Source organism: Rhamphochromis longiceps, linkage group LG18 (assembly GCF_057381845.1).
Source record: "Rhamphochromis longiceps isolate RC_006_pf linkage group LG18, R_longiceps_female_GT1.1, whole genome shotgun sequence".
In the NCBI taxonomy this organism is placed as follows: domain Eukaryota; kingdom Metazoa; phylum Chordata; class Actinopteri; order Cichliformes; family Cichlidae; genus Rhamphochromis; species Rhamphochromis longiceps.
Window position 1 is genome coordinate 15,494,035 of NC_140574.1, and position 22,877 is coordinate 15,516,911.

The following is a 22,877-nucleotide window of genomic DNA, read 5'->3' on the forward strand; positions in this document are numbered from 1 at the left end:
ATAACAATAAAGATGTTTTTTAATATAATGAAATAAGTTTCCCTTTCATTTGTCGCCCCCTGGTGGATTGAATCGGGAGTTGCAATTAAGTGTGAACAACCGGAATCCGGGTATCGTCATCTTTGCTTTTGTCTCAGCAGCAACCAGCGTAGACGTGTTTCCCTCCGCCCAGCGTTTTATTTCAATCACAGAAAAGGCATAAAAATGTCGGGTTCATCCAACCTGGTGACCATGAAAAAGGTGGTACAGCAGCTTCGTTTTGAGGCGAGCATAAACAGAGTTAAGGTAAGTAAAAGTGACTTTTTTTTCCCCTGACAATTAATGGAAAAATCTGCGAACAGCGCTAGCTGTTGCTGGATGCTAGCACCGTGATGCTAATTTGGCCGAAGCATCTGTGAAGCAGGGCGTTGTTTGTACCGAGGGGGAAGTGTTGAAGTTTCGCGCTGCTTGTAATCATAAAACAACGCCCGAGCAACATAAGATGACGACAAGATAGCTGTAGTTGGTTACGAATTTAACGAAGCGATTTAAGATCAAATGTTAAAACTCTAGCTTCGCAATACCCCCCCCCCCAAGTGTAGCTAATGTTTTTACTTGACAAAATAATTATTCAAAGTAAGGTACTAGATGGTAAATTTCTTAAACTTACAGACCAGGGAAACGCCATGTATGAGACGGATGTATTATTTTGTTTTAATTTTTGTAAACTAAGTGTAGTGGGCATTCCTTTTTGAATTCACATTTTATGTTACTAATTATGTTATAAGATTTGAATAGGTAACTTGACATAAGCACATGATTGATGAATAATGAGAATGATCGTTTTTATTAGCTACTTCTGCAAATTCAAACACTGAACGTTTTTTCCAAATACTGTCTATAACGACATTCAAACAACCTAAAAGACTGGATTCAGTCATGGTTGGAGAAGATGTGCCTTGTTTACAGTTCCATGTAAATGAAGAGCGTCTATTTTAAAAGAATTCTTGCATTTCCAGTTGTACCGCAAGCAAAATTGGATACCAAGGCTTCATCTCTGATATTGGTCGGGCTTAAAAAGTGCATTCTACAGTTTCCTTCAGTTGTGCAGTGGAGTATTATTAGCCCTGTTCAGGTCTGCATCTTCAGGGGTGGCTGGTAGAGCAGGTCATCTGCCAATCGGAAGATTGGTGGTTCAGCCCCTAGGTCCTCCAGTCTGTATGGCAAACATTCTTGGGCAAGATGCTAACCCCGATGTTTGATAAACCTTCCAATAATGGCTGAATGAGCCATGTTATATAAAGCACTTTTACTGCTCAGGTAGAGTAGAAAAGCACTATAGAAGATCCAGTCCATTTTCCATTCTTCCCAGCTACAAAAAGCATCATACAGGTGACTGAGCAGTCATTCAAAAATATTGGGATGCACCTGCTCTAAGTGACTTTTTCTTGTCTTCACCAGGTTTCTCAGGCAGCTGCAGATCTACAACAGTTTTGCATACAGAATGCTCTCCAAGACCCCTTGCTCACCGGTGTGTCATCCAGCACCAACCCTTTCAGGCCACAGAAGGTCTGCTCCTTCTTGTGAAACCTCTGTGTCCATTGGTAAGCCAGCCACACTTTTGAATATGCACATACATGTTCTGTTGCTGCGCTACACATGCCGTCTTTACTGTGTATTCAGATTTCTTTCTTGAATTGAAAAACCTCTCAGACTTGACAGTAACATTGACAGTATTTTCTAATAAATTGATCTAACGCTTGTGTGACCTGCAGGTGGATACTAAAAGAGTTGCTTTTTTTAATACTATGAAACTTTGTTTCAGTTTATACAAATACTGTTGCATTGTAAATCAGTAAAAATAGTCTGAATAAAATCTTCTCATCCTGAGCTGTTTAACCATTTAAAATGATCATCTTTTCTTTTTTCCCTTCCTCTTGTTCTGTAGGCCTTCATTTTGATGCTACAGGGAAAAATTGACCTCAGCACTGCTCCTTATGCCAAGCCATTATACTGCCACGGGAAATCTCAAAAGTAGAACTCGATGGATTTAAAACAGGAAGAAGACTGGCTATTTTTAGATAAGGTAGAAGACAGGAGACGGTATTATTTTCCACGGCACAGTGTGATTTTTGACTCAATTATTGTGCCTTTTCTATTCTATTTTAGTCATCACTGTTCTCAACTTTTTTGTATTTAATGAATAAAATATTCTTTACTACTCAAGTTATTGCCATTATCTTTTTCTTGTTTAAAACAAAATCAGAATTCAGCAAATTGATATAGTTCCATATTATTGTCAAATTCAGCTAATATGAGGGAAATTACTTTCATGTAGCCTTGGAGGCAACAGTTATGGAAACAGCTTGTGTATGAATCATTAAATGGACCAAAGGAAGAGTTTGGGTCAAATTATGCTGCATTATACATGAAATTGGTGATGGGTGAAGTACTTCGATCTGTTTCTTGAGCCAAAATTAAAATGGGCACAGTGTAAAATTTATAGCAACTCTATATTTTCATGCTGTTTTTTATTTTTATTTTATTCTTTTTTTGCAGTGTCCCAGGTCATGATCGGGACTCCAAACTGTGATATTTAAATGTGCATACACAGAGTTTATAGTGCATTAAATTTGACAGGATTTGTTTCCTGTATTCAACTTACTGTACCATACCACCTTTATAAATAAAGCACTTTAAAATAAACCAGGGTCCACAAAGTGGTGTACATATACAAATAGCATAAGCAGAAAATAAATGAAAACATGAATAGAGAATTAGGGAAAAAAAACAGTCAACTTCTTTAAAAAGTGCTAAAGGCTTCAGCAAATAAATGTTTTCTGAGTTTTAAACTCAGAAAGAGAAGAGGTCTGCTTAACCTGCAAGGCCAGATCATTCCACAACTTTGGAGCCGCTATAGCAAACGCATGGTCACCTCTAAATTTACGCCTAGTTTCGGCACCTTAAGGAGCTGCTGATTGGAGGACCTAAGGGAGCAGGCAGGCTGTAGTAGCTCAGTAGTTCAGGGACTCTGAAATTAGACCCAAGGGGTAGCAGATATAGGGAGAAAATAAGGCCTCAACCTGAACCCTGTAGGACTCCACATTGAAGAGAAGCAACAGAGGATACAAACTCACCAAGTTTCACAGAGAAAGTTTCCTCTGCCAAATAAGATCTGAACCACTGCAGTGCAGTACCGCTAACACCCACCAACCGCTCTAAATGAGAAATAGAAATTTTATGATCCACTGTATCAAAGGCAGCAGTTATATCTAAAAGCACAATAATAACACAGTTACCTGAGTCAACTTAGAGTAATATAGTCAACTACATTTATGATACAGGATGTGGAAGAACTTGACAGGAAATGTATATTATAGGAATTTTATGGTATGACATACTGCAAAAAGTCTGCTGCCATATCTTGGGATCTGGAAATGGGAAAGGAGACCAGCACTTTATTGAAATGTATGTAAGCACACATGGAAATCCAGTCTGAACAGTATTGAAACATACGTGGAAATATAATCTATAAGCAAAAACGGTTTGTCCACGTCTAAAGGGTTTGAAAGTCAATATTTGGTGTGATGACTCTTCAAAACCTGAACTCTGAGACAAGCTTTCCAGTAATTTCTTTAAGGAGTCTTCAGGAATAGTTCTCCTGGCTTCTTGAATGACAATCAAAGCTGTTTGGATGTTTGCTGCGTTCTGTTCTGTCAAGTTGTTCCCACACTGATTCAATATTGTTGAGACCTGGGCTCTGGGGAGGTCAATCCACGACTGAAGGTGGCCCACTGTATTTTTCTATCCAACTATGCTTTGACTGTATTGGCAGATCCCTGTCATGATAAAAAATTAAGTTGTTACCCATCGGATGGTTTCCATATAGTACTAACATGGTGGAACAAAATCTAACAGTGGCAATGATGGCTGCGCTTCTATTGAGACCATTTCTTCTGTGAACAGTAGGTGGAAAAACTATGGAAGAGGATTAGGGCCACTGGGGAAAAAAAGGACATGTCTCCCCCTCCCAAATTCTGAGATTAAATTCTGGCTTTTTTCTCAGAATTCCAGAAAAGAAAAGGAAAAAGACGTGCCCAATCTTTTTTTCTCCAGTTGCCCTAATCCTCTTCCATAAAAACTGAAGTCCCAGATGCATTGTTTGCAAAAGCGTGTGTGTGTGTGTGTGTGTGTGTGTGTGTGTGTGTGTGTGTGTGTGTGTGTGTGTGTGTATCTATATATCTATATAATTCCATTGTATGGGTTAGTAACAGGAGTCCTCTTTATTTTAAAAGTTAATATTATTGAATTACAGCAATTATTGATGATAAAATTGCATCTCATCTTTGATTTAAAACCTGGTTACTATCCCAGGACCACCCCAAACAAAAGCAATACAAAGAAATTACCTTCTCAAATCAAATCAAATCACTTTTATTGTCACATCACATGTGCAGGTACATTGGTACAGCACATGTGAGTGAAATTCTTGTGTGCGAGCTTCACAAGCAACAGAGTTGTGCAAAATACAATAATGTAAACAAGCAAAATACAAGAATGGCTACATCTGAAACTAATAAATATATGTACAATATATAATAGTATATGCATTCCTGGATGTGTATACTAAATATTTTTCTGTGTGTGTGTGTGTGTGTGTGTGTGTGTGTGTGTGTGTGTGTGTGTGTGTACACACATATTTTACAAATTAAATAGAGTAAGCAATAAATAAAATATATAAAAATATACAGAGTTGAGACATGTTCTCTATTCTCTATTCACATTTTTATTATATTTATATACAGAAGGACACTCTTTAGTCTGCTCTGTTGATTTGCAGCTTGCCTTTGTACAAACTGTACAGCATTTTGTATAACAATGTTCTGGGAAAATGATGAACTGGGCATCTTATCTGCTCGCGACTGTTGGTGAGCAGTTGGTTGAACTCTCGCGAGATGTGAACGTACGGAAATCACACCCGTGTTGAGAGTCGTTCCATGTACGCGGGCACTGAACCCAGGTCGGTCTCCATGTCCATCTCCTTGAGCGGTTACATCAGAGCTGTTAAGTCGTAACTGCAGCTCGACCAGCCGAATGAAACCGCTCTCATCAGTGTGAAGAATGAATCATGGGACAGCGTTACTGTGGAAACGACGGTAACTGCTTTTGTTAACCTGACATATTAACTACAGTTAGCTGACAAAGCTAGCCGGCAGAATATATCCGGGTATAGTAGCTAGATTTGCTGCTTGATAGCTTGTCTCATTGTTCGTGGCCGGTTCAGTGAGCTGGAAGAAAATGGATTACGTGATGCTAACGGCTCACCCTAGCTGATGCAACTTTACTCGGTCATTGTCATTATACAATCAGCTCATTTAAACCCGTTAGTTAGCTGGCTCAGTAATCTCATGCAGCTGAATAGCTAGATTGTTGAGCGTATGCATAACCTTAAATCACTACTGCCACGATGATGCTCCAGGATGGCGCTACACAGCTTCTTTGCCTCACAGCCAGCAGCGGGGTCCCTCTTTTCACAAGAGGAGCCTCCAAACAGCTGCCCTTCTCTGTCATAGGCTCTCTAAATGGTGTTCACATGTTCGGAGGTGGTCAGGGGGTAGTGTTGACCTGCTCTGAGACGCAAGGTGGAGGGAAGGTGGTGTGGAGACTTTTCCAGGACAGTGTGATACTCATCGCTGTGAGTGGAGGTGGAGATGGCGGAGTGGGCAGCAGCAAAGAGGAGGAGGCCCGTCTACAACGCCTCCTGGAGAATGTGTGGGGCTGCATGGTGCTGGTGTTAGGGCTGGATGAGCTGGTTAATGTCCGGAATGTTGAGAGGCTTAAAAGGGAACTCAGGTCCTGCTTCAGTCTTATTGATGAGCTACTGGAGGACAAGCAGGAGGGTATTCTGGGAAACCTTACACATTGTGCTGATTCACTGGTGCCCCCAAATCCTGCTCTTTTTCAGGAGGCAGTGGATGGTTTTGCTCAGGCTGCAGAAAGCGAGTTTGGTTGCCTCGTTGTTCATGGGCGAATCGCTACAGCAACTGAAAAGTGGTGGCGCCTCGCTCCGCAGGAAGTTGTCCTGCTTTCTGCTTTGATACGCTCACACTCAGCCTCTGGATCTGCTTCTTGTGATTACCCAATTTTCCTTCCTCATGGCAGCCCCACTGTAGCCCACCGTCTTCTCCGCTTCCAGCTGCTGCCCGGAGCAGACGTATGTGTGCTGTGCGGTCCAACCCCATCCCTGCATGGAGCTGAGACTGGGCTGGTGGGTCGTTTCTGGTCTCCTTTGGTCGAGACCCTGAGAGAGTGCCTGGCTGTTGGAGAACGCTGCCTACCAGGGTCTGTATCCGTTCGGCCTGATGTGCTGGCACTTCTTCTCATCAACCGTGAAACACGTCGCGCAGTCTCCTGTGTACGGACTTCCAATTACCATTACGATGATCCATTACTCTCCAGAGCCCGCTGCTGGGAGCTGCTGAAACTCTTTTATATCTTCAGCACATCACGGTACTTCACCCAGGAAGAGCCTTTATGTGTCTCCACAGAAGAAAAGGCTCAAAGAAGCAACACTGAAGACTTTCCTCTTGGATTCTCCCACCAGCCCCAACAATGTTATCTAGTTACAGAGGAATGCAAAAGCTATGGACTTCAAACACCACAGCACCAGCTGTTTCTGCTCATCTTACCATCTGTGCCCACGTTTGCACTGCGTACACTGGCTACACAGACTCTGTCTGATATAGTAGCAGCCACAGGGTTCTAATTGAATTTGCTGTTTAATACCTTTTTTTTTTTTTTAAATCACAGGTGAATATCTATAACATTAATGTGAATTTACATTTTCTTTACTGATTTACGCAAGCATATTATATGCTCACACACAAATCTCACATCATAAAGATAAGCTACTATTTTTGTAAAGACAGTTATTAACTGTGCACTGGTAAAATCTATGGTAGAAACAATGAAACACTACTCAAGCTCTTACAGTTTCTACTACGCTGCCTCTAATGCTGGCAAAATATAAAAACACATTGAAATGTTACACCAAAGTGCTTTGAGTTTTGTTTTGCATCACTGTTTTACAACTGCCCTGCCTCTCTATAAGCTGGTTATTACGTTAGAGGGCAGCACTGTTACAATGTGTATTAAAATATACTGGAGAATAATGTGAAGATGTTAAACTGGATTTAAAATTGCCTGCTGTTTTTGTATATTTTGTATATACCAACTATATTTTGTCTAAATATAGTTGGTTAATTTCTCTGGGTCTTGATTTCACTGAGTCAGTCATTCACGTGTTTTCTCATGTTGATGGGTCTGCCCACTACTGGCTGAGAGATTCATTGCAAAACTCAATAGCTGTAGAACAAAAAGTACAACGTCTAAACCACTTCCTAAATGAAACTAAATGTTTTCAATATTATTTAAGTCAGTCAAAGCTGAGTAATCAAAGTGGTCAAAACTGAACGTTTCCACCTCAGCATTCTTTGAATCAGCTGCTATTTTTGTGCAGTAACTTTAGTGTATTTAATAAAGCCTTGCACCGAGAGTATGAACGTTTTGAGTTACAAGCCCTCGAAGTATATGTCTGGGGCCCAAATGTGGCTGAGGAGACACAAGTACAGGAACTAGCTACATGAAATTTTGAAGTCTGAAAAGTACATTTAAGCTGTGTTTTAAAAACTGCAACCAGATCAATTTTATATCCAGCTGTACAACAGAAAGTACAACCTCAAAACCACTTCCTAAATGAAACAAAATGTTGTCAGTAGTATTGGAGTCTGTCAAAGCTAAGTCCTAAAGTTTAAATTAAATTACAGGCCCTCGAAGTATATGTTTGAGGCCCAAATGTTGCAGAGGAGACACAGAAATGTTGAAGTCTGAAAAGTACATGTAATCTGTGTTTTAAAAATTGCAACCAGTCCAATTTTATATCCACTCAAGTCTTGTTTGTGTGCAGAATGTATAGTTTCGGTAGCAAGACTGCACCAGTTTTATTGTCCATTATATAAAGTCACAGAAACAAGGACTAGCTACACTTTTTATTTGAGCTCAAATGTGTGTTTAAGATCATTTCTGTCTTCCAGCATGAAGAAATAATTAGAGTATAAAATGCTGAGAAAATTAAGCATTTCGAAAGTCCATAACCATAAAAATGTTCATAGTATGAGGGTAAAACTTTGCAGGGTTTCATTAAATATGCTTAAGTATTTATGTATTATAACCCAGCTAGTAGCAGGTGTAGAAAAATTTTCACATTTCCAGAAAGCCGTGAGACAACTTACATGCAAGGGGGGGAAAAAGATCATCTTTGCGTTACAAAAAAATTATTTTACAGGACTTGATGGTGTAATAACAGCTGTGATTACTGATGAAACACACCATTGCTGAATGAGCACTTCTGGTGGTGATGAATAAATGACAGTGTTTTTGCATTTCTCTACAACTGCAGCGATAAATTGAGGAACCCAATTGCACTCTCACGTTTCAGTGTGAAGACTCAGCTTTACTGAAAATCACTGAGGATCAGTAGCATGTAAGTGCTTTCTAGTCCTCGCTTCTCATCAGATGCACTGCACTCCATACTCATTCTGCATTTAGTAGAAGTTGCTGTGAGCCAGGAGACACAATCCTAGACAAAGACCACCCCATTCTGAAGTACCAGTGTTACCAGGCCAGACCTTATTCCTTATGTTTGACCCTTACTCCCAATGGCCTGGAAACACTGCTGAGCATGAGAAACGGTAATGCCTCCTTCTAATCCAGGAACAGTGTACGTTTTGTGCAGATTTTTACATAAACTGCAGCGTGGTTCGGCTTATTCCTGTGGTACAAGGAAATGGAGATTTCTCACATTCTTTTGCATTAATCCACGGGGATTGGGACGTGAGTGAAGTTTAACAAAGCTGCAGTCCACGCAGGAGGGGCTTTGATAACTATTTAGTTCACTTCTGTCTCCACCCAGGCCGCGTGGGCATCTCGGGACAAAGAGAAAAGCGCGGTGAAGTTAACAGTCAGCAGCCGATTAGCTTATTTTCCGGCGTGGAGCAGTTTAGCCCGAGTAACCGGAGAACCGTCGCTGATTGACAGCATCACGGAGCGGCGGGTAACGGAGGAGAGCGGGTGGGATATAGATGGTTACACAAAAAGGGGAGGGGTACGCTCGCTGGCGGCCGTGTTGTTAAATATGCACCGCCTAAGAAAAAAGTCCCAGTGAAAACTTTGTGTAGACACAGTCGTATTTTGTCACCACCCTCAGATTTTGACGCAATATTTTTTTTTTTTGGTCGAAACCTCCTTTTAACTTCAGCGCGTGCTAAAGGTTCGACTGTGCACGCGCGGAGTCGTTTTTAGGATCCCGGCGGTCACTCCTCTTGCTCAACTTTATTTTCACTCCTCTTTCTCCGGTGAAGCAACCGGCGCGGTACAGCTCGCTGTGCCCGCAGAAGTGTTTTCTAAAGTCGCTCGGCTGTTTTGAAAGAGTCTGGTAACATGTCAGCCGCTCGGATGCAGGTGCTCTCCTCCAGAAACGTCCGGCTTTTAAGCCGCGGGCGGAACGAGGTGTTTGCCGGTAGAAGCGGAGCGCAGCGGCCCGGCGGAGACCCCAGGACCCGCTCACTGACTTGTCCCCCTCTGTCATCCTCCTCTTCTCCCGGCAGAGCCCTATCGAGTTTGAGTGCGACGCGGCGTGGACTTCCCAAAGAGAAAATGTCCGAGAATGGGATCATGTCCCGGGCCAAGGTGCTGACCATCGACACCATGAACCCCACGGTGAAGAAGGTGGAGTACGCCGTGCGGGGACCCATCGTACAGCGCGCCGTGGAGCTAGAGAGGGAGCTCTCAGAGGTTTGTACAAGGGCGCCTAGAGTCCTACTTGAACACTACTTTGTGTCTCACTAGACAATAAAGACTAACTTCTGATGTGGCCATGTAAGATGAATGTATTGTGTGTGTGGGTGTATGTGTGCTACTTTGAAAGTTATTGCAAAGCTGTGAACCAATCAAATGCCACTCACCTCTCGTGCCTATTTTAATCTCATGGGACTTTAAATGTTACTTTGTTCTCAAGTCCTACAAAATGATAGATATGATTCCGTGAAAGAGTTTCAGTGTGTCAACAAGTTAGTGTATGTACTTACTTGGCTTGAATTGAAGATCAGCAGGTTAACTAGTGTTCTAATGTCTACGCACAAACTACTGTTGCCAAATAAAAGTCTTTGTTTACATTTGGTTAACTCCTCTACACGCCCTTATCAAAGTCCGTCAGAAGGCTACGTTTTGTCTCTCTGTGATGCACCTGGTTAATTTCTAACTTGTTTTTCAGCTGGTCTTATTGACTCCTTGTTTCTAAACGATGACTGCTTATGTAAAAATACAAACTGACCTCACAGCGAAAGTCCATAGTCTAATTTTTTCTGCATTCCAGCAAAAACTGTTGTCATTATGGTGAATTGAATTACTAAGAGAGATTTGCTCTCTTCTCCTAAAAATGAACTCTCAGCTCTTATATAACCACATTGAAATTAAGTAAATAATAGAAAAGTTTCTTTGCACTTTATTGGCACCAAATAAGAACCTGTTGCTAATTTCTCACTCTCTCTCTCTGCTCTGCTCAATCCCTTCTTCACAAGCTGTCTATGGTGATGTGGCAACCAGCTGTTAGTGTGCTGAGTGCAGTCTGGTGTGAAAACTGTCCTCTCTTGAGTGGTTTGCTTAGTTAAAGGATGAGTATGCGAGCGGGTTCTCGCTCAGGTCAAATGCACGGTAACATCGGGCAACAGGGTCTCTAATGACGGTGGTAGCCCTTTACCCAGATGGTTCAATTACTCCAAACATATTATGTTCTGTTTACTTTGACTGATGCTCATCCACAGATGAGCACTCTCTCTACATATGGGATTTTCTTCTCAGCTACAACAGTTATATCAGGTGCTAATTGATGTTTAGGTGCTCAAAAAGCAGACACAATTGTAGCTGGATTCAGTTGGTAGAAGCACAGTTAAGGTTTAAAGGTACAGGAGAATTTTCACAAGTGAAACAACTTTTTACAGCTGTTGGTAAACTGTAATAAACTTTACTACTAACTAAAACTAGTTCTCTAATTGCATACTGTTGCACAGCCAGAAGGGAGAAATGTATCTCAGTTAGGCTTACTCTCAGCTTCTCCATTTTTTCTGAAGCACTCACCAAATGATGCCAATTATGCTTGGAATTGTTCGTAGTTATTGCAGCACGCCTTACTCTTTAGTGGACAGCTGCTTGTTCAAACAGGTTTGGTTAGTCTTAGATCACTTTGGGAAACGAGTCAGAAAAATATTCTCTCTTTTGTCTGGGCATTAACCTCCTAAGACCCGAACTCTCCCACGGCATGCATTTTTGATTTCTCTTTGATATTTGGGCATATTGGGGCTCAATGAATGTAAAATCAAAGAATTACCAGATTTTTTTTTTGATTTTTTTTTACCTGATTTTTGTTTCTAAGAAAAATGAGAGCCACATATGAGGATATTCATTTAAAATTTCGGTAGAACAGTAGCAGTATAATGTCCTCGTAAGTGGATATCAGGCCCTTGTAGAGCAATGTTGAGTATTTTGGTCTAAATAACCCAAAATGTGATGTCCACATATGTGGACGCCAGGTCCTAGGAGGTTAAGCATGTACGCGCACACAAGAAGGCACGCTGTGTCCCCTGTTCTGTAAATTTTGTTTGCTTTTTGGATGAGGACCAGTATTGCATTGTGCCTTCTAGCATATACAAAGTATGTGTTGTTCAAAGAGCACAGAAACAAGACAAACTGCAACAACCTACTGTACCAGTATGCATATGCAGTGATAAATATCACACTGTCGTTGTTGTTTAGTTTTAATGAGCGGCTATCTGATAGTGAATGGGGCTGTTTGAATGAGCTGCCAGATATTTTAATTCTGCTGGAGCACTGTTAGCTGAACAAACCAAAGAAACAGACACATAAGAGTGCAAAGTGAATTTTTATAACAGACTTTTTGCTGCAAAATCGAAACTGTTGAAAGCCCCTCAGTAGAAAGAAACACTGCCTCTCCTGCTGGACCTTCAGTATTGTTTTTTTCTCCTGTTTTATAAGTGATGAACAAAAAGCACAGGCCAGGAGCAGAGGTCAGCCTTTTTTTTCTAAAAGATCAACATCATGAATGGACGCTTCTTTGACCCAGGGGTGTTATGCACACTGTCTAATGTTATTGGCTCAGCCTGAGAGACGCCTCTTGTGTGTGACCAATGGGAGAGCGAGGGAATCATGTTTCCTAAAATCTGAACTGGACTGGACAAATCAAATGTGTTGTTTGGATTTCTGCAGGGTGTCAGCGTGTAGTTTCACTGGTGGATTTTCTGCACTGTCGCACTGTGTCTTAACATCTGGTGTTAGCAGCATGTGTTTACGTGCATGTTTCTCTGTGTGGTTCACTGTATTGCTGTTTATCCTCCGTCAGAGGTCTCAGCTGGTCAGGAGATTATCTTTCAGACCTTGGAGTATTATATTATTTGCCTGGGAGACCATAAACAAATAGCTCTTATATAGATAATATTCATGGATAATTATTTCAAACATTTAGCTTACTGTTGCTTCATGTAATCCATGCTGTTTTTATTTTTAAAGGTTGCACAAAAGAGATTGAAAGCTTTTTGTGTAATGTTAGTCTGTTTGTTTCACAAGGTTAATAGAAGTGATGTGATAAGCTGGTTTGCTCAGGTAGAAACTGTGTCTGCACATTTGACCTCCATCAAAGCTGTTCTAGACTCACTAAACTACTTTTCCAAGTGGTCTGCGTCTCCTCCTGAATAAACACAGCTTACACAAATGCTGTGCATGCATATCTGTCTTATCTGGAGTTTATATTTTACTTAAATGACCGGGTTCGTAGAATTTAATCATAAGCCTTGAGACTTTGTTTTATTAACTGTCTGTAAGAGTTTTGTTTTTTTGCTCCTTTTTTGAGGGGGTGGGGTGGGGGTCGTTATTTGTTTACATCAGCTTTTGTTGCTTATCAGCCATGCCTTTCTTTGGCTTTGTTGATGCATTACTGAACAAACAAACGACCCCCCCAACTTCCACCCAGAAAACTTGCTGACTGAAAAAAAATTAGAAAGAATTTGCATTTTTCTATAAAGCTGCTAAAACTTTCCCCAGTGTTTTTGTTCAGGATAATATCTGGGACATGACATTCAGTAAAGCAAACTAGGGATGCACAAATTGTGAATTTCTGGGTCGATTACTATTTTGCAGATAACCAGTGCTGATTTGACATTTAGAACAGCCAATAAATGTAAAAAGCGAAGAAAAAAACACAATGTTCAACCATGAGTGTTGATGTTGCATGTTTGACACTGTAGCTTCCCTGTTGTGGTGGAGGGAGGAGTCAGCTGATATACTGAAATATCAGATTTCTAACTCTCCACATATCACATCGGTCCTTAAAAATCGTCAGTCAGACTCTCGTACCTTTATTGTTTTCTGTTTTCTTCTTTTCTATTTTAGTTCTTTCTCTGACTGTCTTTCCACATTTAGCTAGCAGTAAACTGATATGACTCAGCAGATACAAATTAAAGTCACTGCCATGTGTAAATATCATACTATTTGTTGATAGGTGATTATCAATCATATCAGTGTCTGCCAACATGTTACTGGATCCCTAAAGCAACTTTTTAATTTTTCTGCATAACTTGCAGCTGCATAAAGTCTCATGTCCAGTAAACCAGTGTGGGGTCCGTGTGTATGGAACAGTTATGTATGTGTTTAAAAGAGTGCAGGCATAGTGTTAAGGTTATTTAGGTGCAGCTGATGGTCTTTGTCTATTTTTAAAAGCTTTTTGATGTATCAAAGTAGTTGTTGTTGTGTACAAAATGTATAGTTAAACTGCTGCTAATTGTGTTTATGTTTGACAGGGAATGAAGAAGCCCTTTGCAGAGGTCATTAAGGCCAACATTGGTGACGCGCACGCTATGGGCCAGCAGCCAATCACTTTCTTCCGACAGGTCTGCTCCTAAACCCTTCCCTTTACTTCTATCTAAATATAACAACTCTTTTCATGTTTGTTAATGTACTTCACACTAACGCTGACTCTTCATATACGTCATTGTCAGTGTGCCCGTTTTATGTAGTAATGCATGCAGATAATACACCCTTATGCTTACTCAATCTTGTTGTTTAAAGGTCCTGGCGCTCTGCTCCTACCCTGAACTGCTGAGTGACAGCACATTCCCAGAGGATGCTAAAAGTAGAGCATGCCGCATTCTGCAGTCTTGTGGCGGGAACAGTATGGGTGTGTATGAGGTCTAGGGGTTTTTTGTGTTAGTAATTATCACCCTTAGTCCTTTCATACACCTACTGAGTGATATATAGCCACTGCGGTGATTCTAGAGCTTGTGTTACTATAGCAGCTTGCATCGTCTCCATATGAATCTCCTTCAGGTTCCTACAGTGCCAGTCAAGGCATAGACTCTGTGCGTCAGGACGTGGCCCGTTACATTGAACGACGGGATGGCGGTGTGGCCTGTGACCCAGATAACATTTATCTCACCACAGGAGCCAGCGACGGCATTGTGGTACTGTGATTTATGTCTCCATTTTAGTTTTAATTATGCACATTTGTCTTGTAGCAACAGTGAAGGAAGTAGCTCGATTTTGATTTTGAACACTGAACTACAAAAACAGGCTTGTGAAATTAAAGCCTCAGCAGTGAGCCTGCTTTTAAAGGATGCATTGTACATGCAACAATTAGCAGGGAAATAAATACGTGTGAGAACAAATCTATTGAATGTCAGCCAATCAAAGAAAGGCTGAAACTGGATCACTGATGCATGAGCATTTTGGCTAGCTAGATGGGTATTACCTTCTCATGACCCCTTTCATGGGTTGTCTGGGCTGTTTAACGGTTTTGTTCTCCAAGAGAAATGACCTAAAACGATAGCATCTCTATCTGGCAGTAATGTTAGCTGGGTTTTTACTCAAATATAATATTTATTTTTCGTAGAATGCTCACAAAGAACTAATTTCTTGTGCATTTTTGTCGTACGTGTATATATTTGTTATATATTGCATTCAGGTTAAGCAAGATGCAGCCAAACTACTACGTAATTCGAAAATCTGATTATATGTACCGGTACATGCAGATGAGGGCACAATTATTAGCCCCAAAGTTTTTGTCAAAAATTTTCCAAGTGCTTTTTTAACAGAGCATGAGGTTTTAACATAGCATTTTTAAACATCCTAGTTTCTCTTAGAAAGCTTAAATTATTTCTATTTGCACACAATAACCTAATTATTTTTAGAAAACAACATCATAACCCTGCGGGGCCAGTGGGCAACGTGCAGATGTAGGTTTGCAAGAATTCGAGAACAAGGTAACATAGGAGTTTGAAATTGATACCATAGAGGTATCTGTAAAAGTTTAAGACTAATTTGAATCTCAGTGACTTCATCGTAAAGGTCAGAGGTCAAGTTTTTTGAAAAACTTGTAAATGCAATAAAGAACAAAGCAACGTAGGATTTTGAAATTGATACCAAAGGTGCATCTACTAGGAGGATGAGAGTTAGCACTGGCAGCCACCAGTATTTAAAAAAAAAAGAAGTAATTTTCATAGTGCAGTCAGCATTATAACTGAAGCATCACAAATCTTTTCCGACCTGTTCTTCAGACAATGCTGAAGCTGCTGGTGTGTGGCGAAGGTACAACCCGTACCGGTGTTATGATACCCATACCTCAGTATCCCCTGTATTCAGCTGCACTGGCCGAACTGGGCGCTGTGCAGATCAACTATTTCCTTAATGAGGAAAAGTGCTGGAGCCTGGACATCACTGAGCTGCAGCGTGCTGTAAATGAGGCCAGGCAGTACTGCAACCCCCGAGCCTTATGCATCATCAACCCTGGAAACCCCACAGGTAAGTTCTTATTCCTTCCTATTGCATATGTCAAAGTCAATTAATCAAGTAGTTATTATAGAGAATTATCAGAATTATCATCATTTAATCTAGTTATGTGATTAATTTGTGCATCCTTGTTGTTTTAGCATTACATTTGCATCTTTTTTGTTGTATTCACATATATATATATATACACTGAACAAAAATATAAACGCAACACCTTTGTTACTGCTCCCATTCCCCATGGGATGGACGTAGAGACCTAAAATTCATTCCAGATACACAATATAACCATCCCTCCCAAACAGTGGTCACAAATCAGTCCAAATGTGTGGTAGTGGGCACATCTGCTATATTGAGATAATCCATCCCACCTCACAGGTGTGCCACATCAGGATGCTGATCTGACATCATGAGTAGTGCACAGGTGTACCTCAGACTGCCCACAACAAAAGGCCACCCTGGAATGTGCAGTTTTGTCTCACAGCAAAATGCCACAGATGCCACAAGCAATGAGGGAGCGTGCAATTGGCATGCTGACAGCAGGAATGTCAACCAGATCTGTCGCCCGTGCATTGAATGTTCATTTCTCAACCATAAGCCGTCTCCACAGGCGTTTCAGAGAATATGGCAGCACATCCAACCGGCCTCACAACCGCAGACCTCGTGTAACCACACCAGCCCAGGACCTCCACATCCAGCAGGTTCACCTCCAAGATCGTCTGAGACCAGCCACCCAGACAGCTGCTGGAACAATTGGTTTGCACAACCAAACAATTTCTGCACAAACTGTCAGAAACTGTCTCAGGGACGCTCAACTGCATGCCCGTCGTCCTCATCGGGGTCTTGACCTGACTCCAGCTCGTCGCCGTAACAGACTTGTGTGGGCAAATGCTCACATTCGATGGCGTCTGGCACGTTGGAGAGGTGTGCGCTTCACGGATGAATCATGGTTCACATTGTTCAGGGCAGATGGCAGCTGAGAATGTCCCAGTTCTTGCATGGCCAGCATACTCACCGGACATGTCACCCATTGAGCATGTTCGGGATGTGCTTGACCGGCGTATACGACAGCGTGTACCAGTTCCCACGAATATCCAACAACCTCGCACAGCCATTGAAGTGGAGTGGACCAACATTCCACAGGCCACAATTGACAATCTGATAGACTCCATGCGACGATGTGTTGCACTGCATGAGGCAAATGGTGGTCACACCAGATACTGACCGGTTCTGGGTCCCCAGACCCCCAATAGCGCAAAAAAGTGCACATTCCAGGGTGGCCTTTTGTTGTGGGCAGTCTGAGGTACACCTGTGCACTACTCATGATGTCAGATCAGCATCCTGATGTGGCACACCTGTGAGGTGGGATGGATTATCTCAATATAGCAGATGTGCCCACTACCACACATTTGGACTGATTTGTGACCACTGTTTGGGAGGGATGGTTATATTGTGTATCTGGAATGAATTTTAGGTCTCTACGTCCATCCCATGGGGAATGGGAGCAGTAACAAAGGTGTTGCGTTTATATTTTTGTTGAGTGTGTGTGTGTGTGTATATATATATATATATATATATATATATATATATACATACATATCCTAATAGACAAGCTAAACACCATAACACACTGATATTAAATTATCCATCCACCCAATTTCTTCAGCTTATCCAATTCAGAGTTGTGGGGGAGACTGGAGCTGGATTAAATCTTTTCTGCAAGAAAAGACTGTCCTGTCTCCTAACCAGGCCCAACACACATTTCCATGTATTTTGGATGAGCCACTAGATGGCAGCAAAGCTAAAGTCACTGCCCTATCATGAGCCTCTTAATTTTTACAGGTCAGGTTCAGAGCAGACAGTGCATTGAGGATGTAATTCGATTCGCTGCAAAGGAACGTCTCTTTCTCATGGCTGATGAGGTAATCTCTCTGAATGTCTTAAGACATCTGTCTGATGTATAATCTTCTTCACCTTGTTAATATCTATCCTATTGTCCTCATCTCCCAGGTGTACCAGGATAATGTGTATGCTGAGGGATGCCAGTTCCACTCTTTTAAGAAGGTCCTGTTTGAGATGGGGCCCGAGTACGCAGAAACAGTGGAACTGGCGTCTTTCCACTCAACCTCTAAGTGTTACATGGGAGAGTAAGTTGTTTTTTTCCCCCTCTTATTTGTGCTGGGGATAAAATAGCTATGAAAAAATAGTTATTTGAAGGGGAGGTTTTACAACAATTAGCTCCTATAGCTAATTGAAGCTATATATTGAAGTAAGGCTGCAATATATAGCTTGCGTTTCTCTCTTTCTTTGTGTTTTGTGTTTGCTGTAATTCTCACATTATAATCTGCCTTGTAGGTGCGGTTTTCGTGGGGGCTACATGGAAATCATCAACATGGACGATGAAGTGAAGGACCAGCTCACCAAGCTGCTGTCAGTTCGTCTGTGCCCTCCTGTTCCTGGTCAGGCTCTAATGGACCTGGTGGTTAACCCTCCACAGCCTGGGGAACCTTCTTATGGCAGCTTTATCAAGGTACACAGTCTACCATCATGGGCTGTATATAAATAAAATGATGACACTGAAGCTTAAATATCATAAACCTACATTCTTTATCACAGCTAGCAAGCAGTGACCCCTGTGGTTGCATAAAAGCTGTCAATGATCCGTAAACTCTCTTCTAATGATGACTTACAGCCCCAGTCACTAGTTTGAAGTCCTTTTGAATACAAACTATTGATTATGGATTTTACTTAACTTGCTGACATACCAGAATACGTTAACCTCTAGACATCCAGCCCATCGAGGGTTAAGCGAGGGTTTCGCTAAAAAGGTAAATTTTCAAAAGACAAACTTCCTGTTAGTGCCGTCAGGTAGGGCTGCATGAACACAAAAAATCAGCAGGGTACAGCTTCCACTTTCTTCTACTTCCCTGAGATGTCCATTTCTTACTGTGTTTATTAGGTGCACTTTTTTGGCCAGCTGTAGTGCGATTGCATTGGTGGTTTCAGTGCGCTTCTGTGAGGCGGATGGCGGCGCTGGCATGCTGTACAGCTTCGCTTTTATCAACATCTGAGCTGATGTTGGATGATTGATGTTAGAAACCACTGCACTGCTTTTCTTGGCCTTCATGCATTCATCATTACTGCACTTTGCGGTGTCTTTTCAGGCGGCTGAATAAGTTAGTTGTATTGCTGTTCATTACAGACACACAGCACTCTTTGCAAATGATTTCTTTTTGGAAGTATTTTCAAATAACGGCTAATGATCGGCTTTCAGGGACAAGCCGTTCATCTTCTGCTCTGCCAGACATTTTGTTCTATATCTGTTTTTAACACAGTGTCACTCGTCCAGATTAATCCAGGTAAATTCATGCCTTGCGATGGAGGGAACACTTGTGATTGGCTCATGCAAGCACGCCATCAGGAGCTGATTTATGGACCACTTGATTTTTGTTTGCTTTGCATTTTAAATATCGCTCAGTCATAATCATTTTATTGTTTTGCAGCCCTACCTTCACGTATCACTGTAGTTCATCCAGAAGAACACAAAAGATGTTTCATGGTTTGCTTATAACAAAGCTTAAAATCAAAAGCTCTTGAGCTCAGCATTATCCTGCTCATGTTGTTTACTTCTGGTCATGTGTGATGTAAATCTAAGCAGTAAACTGTTCAAGTGCACCTCAAAGTCATTTAGGCAGGGATGAGATAAAAACCCTTTGCTGAATTTGAAACTTTTTTTTGGAGCTTACAGCACAGAGGATTGCAACATGCAGATAAAGTACTCCAATCAAGTGAATCCCAGCATCATAAATGTATATATGTTGGATCTAATGTTGCCCCCGCCCCAATATCTCTTTCCCACATCCAGGAACGCACAGCCACATTAAGTGCCTTAGCAGAAAAGGCCAAACTTACAGAGCAAGTTCTCAACACGGTCCAAGGCATCAGCTGCAACCCTGTGCAGGGTGCTATGTACTCCTTTCCTCGCATAACCATCCCTGAAAAGGCTGTCAAAGAGGCCACGGTCAGTCCTGAACCTTCTTTTATAAATAATTCACCATTTCTGTTTCAGGGTGATGACATTGGGGATGATCGTGGCTCAAGAGTTGGGAGTTCGCCTTGTAATCGGAAGGTTGCCGGTTCGAGCCCCGGCTTGGACAGTCTCGGTCGTTGTGTCCTTGGGCAAGACACTTCACCCGTTGCCTACTGGTGGTGGTCAGAGGGCCCGGTGGCGCCAGTGTCCGGCAGCCTCGCCTCTGTCAGTGCGCCCCAGGGCAGCTGTGGCTACAATGTAGCTTGCCATCACCAGTGTGTGAATGTGTGTGTGAATGGGTGGATGACTGGATATGTAAAGCGCTTTGGGGTCCTTAGGGACTAGAAAAGCGCTATATAAATACAGGCCATTTACCATTGGTCACAAGCAACAAAAGAAGAGAGACATTGCAGTTATGCAAGAATTTCTATAGAACATTCTCTCTAATCTCCAATCGCTCATGTTTGCAGTTCTGCTATTATTGTTTTAAAAATGTCTCTCTGTGACCTTCACGGCCTTAACTGCACTCATGTCACACTACACACAAGCCACATTAGGAATGGCCATTAAATACAACATGCAGACCGGTGGTGGATGTGCAACGTGCCAAAGAAGCTGAGCTCGTTGCCAACCTTGCTGTCTTAGAAGAACAAATGATTTCCAATGGCTCAGGGTTTCAGTTCTGTCCCACGGGCAATTGTTCTGTAGGAATTTCACGGAGAGCGGATGAATCAAAGCACCGAGAATCTGATCAGCCTTAGAGAGGGTAACGTCACATTGACCCACTGACATGTGGTCAGCTCCTGTGACTGACCACAAAGGAGTAGCATTATCCCAAAAACACACACATACCTGCATTATTACAGATCTGCTGTTAATCCTCTTTAACTTGCCTTGTGGCCTGAGATTTAAAAAAAACAACCCAAAAAATATCTTTTTAGAAAACACAACTTTAACGTTGTCCAAAAGTCACAGACAGCGTTTCTTTTTTGTTTTTTTATGTCATATATCTTCTATCAGCTGTTCATTATCAGATAAATTAAAATTCACTAAATAAATTAAAATCATATGGATTTTTTTCCTTTCAAAATTCAAACATCATGTTTTCTTTTTAGTTGTATTTTGTACCTGAGGGTCACCATAGTGAAGACATTTAAAATATCTTAAACTTCTCATCCAACCTCAAGTCATGTTGTACAGCTTAATGTGGTACTTTATTTTATTTTATTGTGGTATTTGTTTTATTGAGCTTTTTCTGTTGTAATTTGTTCCAGTTGAGCTTTTAATTGATTTGTTTTGTTTATTTGAACTGAAAATACTATTTACTGTTATTTAAGTTAAATTAAGCATATATCCTCACAGTTTTCTGTTATAAGTATAGCTTTTAGTTAAAGAGCCCCATGCCACCAAATTATCAAGATTTGTACATATAATATTTCCTTTCCTCTCTCTCAGGAAACGGGACAGCAGCCAGACATGTTTTATTGCATGAAGATGTTGGAGGAAACAGGAATCTGCCTCGTACCTGGCAGTGGCTTTGGCCAAAAAGATGGGACCTACCATTTCAGGTACACAGCAAATGTGCAACCTACAGTCAGAAAATCAAGATATTCAGTTATTCAGTAGGTGCACTTTTATAAAACAACAATCACCTTCATAAATGTTGGTTTTAGTGCAGTCCTGTTGCTTTAGAGTGGCTTTGAACAAGTGGCTCAAAACATTTTTTATGTCATTTTTTTAAAAATATCTTAAATATTATCCCTGTCAGAACCTCTAAATTAATTCTTCTGGGATTCTGGAAGTCCAAAGAACTCTCAGCTGGGCCATCTGCTGTTTTCTACATCACTATGGTTAATTTGTGTTTTCATTTTCTTTGCTCCTCTTGCCCAGAATGACCATCTTGCCACCGACCGACAAGCTGAAGATCCTCCTCAATAAAGTCAAAGAGTTCCACCAGAGATTCACCCAGCAATATTCTTAAATTCCCGCATTTTTCCCGCTCCATTCACAAAAGGAGGAGCTGGCCAAACACAACAAAAAGTATCAGCCGACCAGAATTTTATCTGTTAATATTAAGTGCCTTCTCTACAGTGGCTCTGGTAGTCTCTGTGATGACGCACTCCAACCTCTATAGCTGTCACATTTGGACATTTGCAGAATTTTGTCTTAAGGCGCTGTTTGTGCCAAAAAAAAAAAAAAAAAAAAAAAAAAAGAAGAGGTACAAAATTAAATTAAATCAGAGACCTGTGTCCTTTTCTTTTTTTTGGTGCAACATGGCTTAATCTATTATCTGTGTCGTTTTTAAAAGATGTATATACTCCAGGTCTGTAACTTTCATTTTGCTAAATGGCTTGACTCTGCGTCTTGAGTTATAAAGAAGGTGCAACGAAGAATGAAGAAAAGAGTGATGCTGCTTAGAAACTGAGAATGTGCAAAACAAAATGGTTAAAATATTCCACTTCTGTAGGGTTTGCTCAACTGGAAGAATATGCTGAAAAAGCTTCTTTTGCATGATGGTTCGGTAGTAAGTAATTTGGTAGTGTCAAAATAAATGTAATGCTCTGATGTTTTGCCTGATTATTTTGGAGAGTGTGTTTAAAAACAAGAGCCTCCTTTCTCTTTTCCTTTGACCTTGAATTCTATGGCAGCGATCTTATTTCCTTGGTTCAACATGCTTCTGTTGTTCACTGAAGGTGTTTTATGTCACATACCACAAACTGAAAAAGTAGCATTGTCTTTACTTGACATCTGTTCGTCTGAGTCTGGTGACCTTCTTTAACCTCAGTCTTCTTCCTTGAGACAAATGATGAAATCAGCACATTGTGTGTAATTTTAGCAGCCTTAGCCTTTCAGTTCAGCTTTATGTATAGAGCACCATTCACAACAACAGTCACCTCAAACTTTATAGCTTCTTCTTTTCTTATAACATTCGACGTTAACGAGAAAACCCCAGCAGTCAGAC

At 41.2% G+C, this 22,877-nt stretch overlaps 3 protein-coding genes across 8 annotated transcripts; all 3 read left to right on the plus strand.

Moving 5' to 3' along the window:
• The first annotated feature begins 120 nt into the window (after nt 1–120).
• On the plus strand, nt 121–2,205 carry LOC146647968 (guanine nucleotide-binding protein G(I)/G(S)/G(O) subunit gamma-5-like). The gene is made up of 3 exons (XM_085389674.1): nt 121–285; nt 1,441–1,583; nt 1,928–2,205. Exons 1-2 carry the CDS (start codon nt 205–207, stop codon nt 1,564–1,566), a joined length of 207 nt encoding a protein of 68 aa, XP_085245800.1. The 5' UTR covers nt 121–204; the 3' UTR covers nt 1,567–1,583; nt 1,928–2,205.
• Nucleotides 2,206–4,968: 2,763 nt separating this feature from the next.
• On the plus strand, nt 4,969–22,130 carry gpt (glutamic--pyruvic transaminase). 6 transcript variants are annotated; one of them, XM_085388132.1, is made up of 13 exons: nt 4,993–5,135; nt 8,438–8,521; nt 9,645–9,831; nt 13,905–13,994; nt 14,173–14,281; nt 14,431–14,564; nt 15,657–15,900; nt 17,728–17,807; nt 17,896–18,032; nt 18,241–18,415; nt 19,751–19,906; nt 21,371–21,483; nt 21,806–22,130. In XM_085388132.1, exons 3-13 carry the CDS (start codon nt 9,694–9,696, stop codon nt 21,894–21,896), a joined length of 1,467 nt encoding a protein of 488 aa, XP_085244258.1. In that variant the 5' UTR covers nt 4,993–5,135; nt 8,438–8,521; nt 9,645–9,693; the 3' UTR covers nt 21,897–22,130. The 6 variants fall into 6 exon arrangements, with proteins under 6 accessions (XP_085244257.1, XP_085244258.1, XP_085244256.1 ...); XM_085388131.1 differs by lacking the exon at nt 8,438–8,521 and having other exon boundaries at nt 4,969–5,135; XM_085388130.1 differs by lacking the exons at nt 4,993–5,135; nt 8,438–8,521 and adding an exon at nt 8,603–8,729.
• On the plus strand, nt 5,142–6,874 carry fuz (fuzzy planar cell polarity protein). The gene has a single exon (XM_085388136.1). The coding sequence runs from the start codon at nt 5,447–5,449 to the stop codon at nt 6,743–6,745; it is 1,299 nt and encodes a 432-aa protein (XP_085244262.1). The 5' UTR covers nt 5,142–5,446; the 3' UTR covers nt 6,746–6,874.
• Nucleotides 22,131–22,877: the final 747 nt, after the last annotated feature.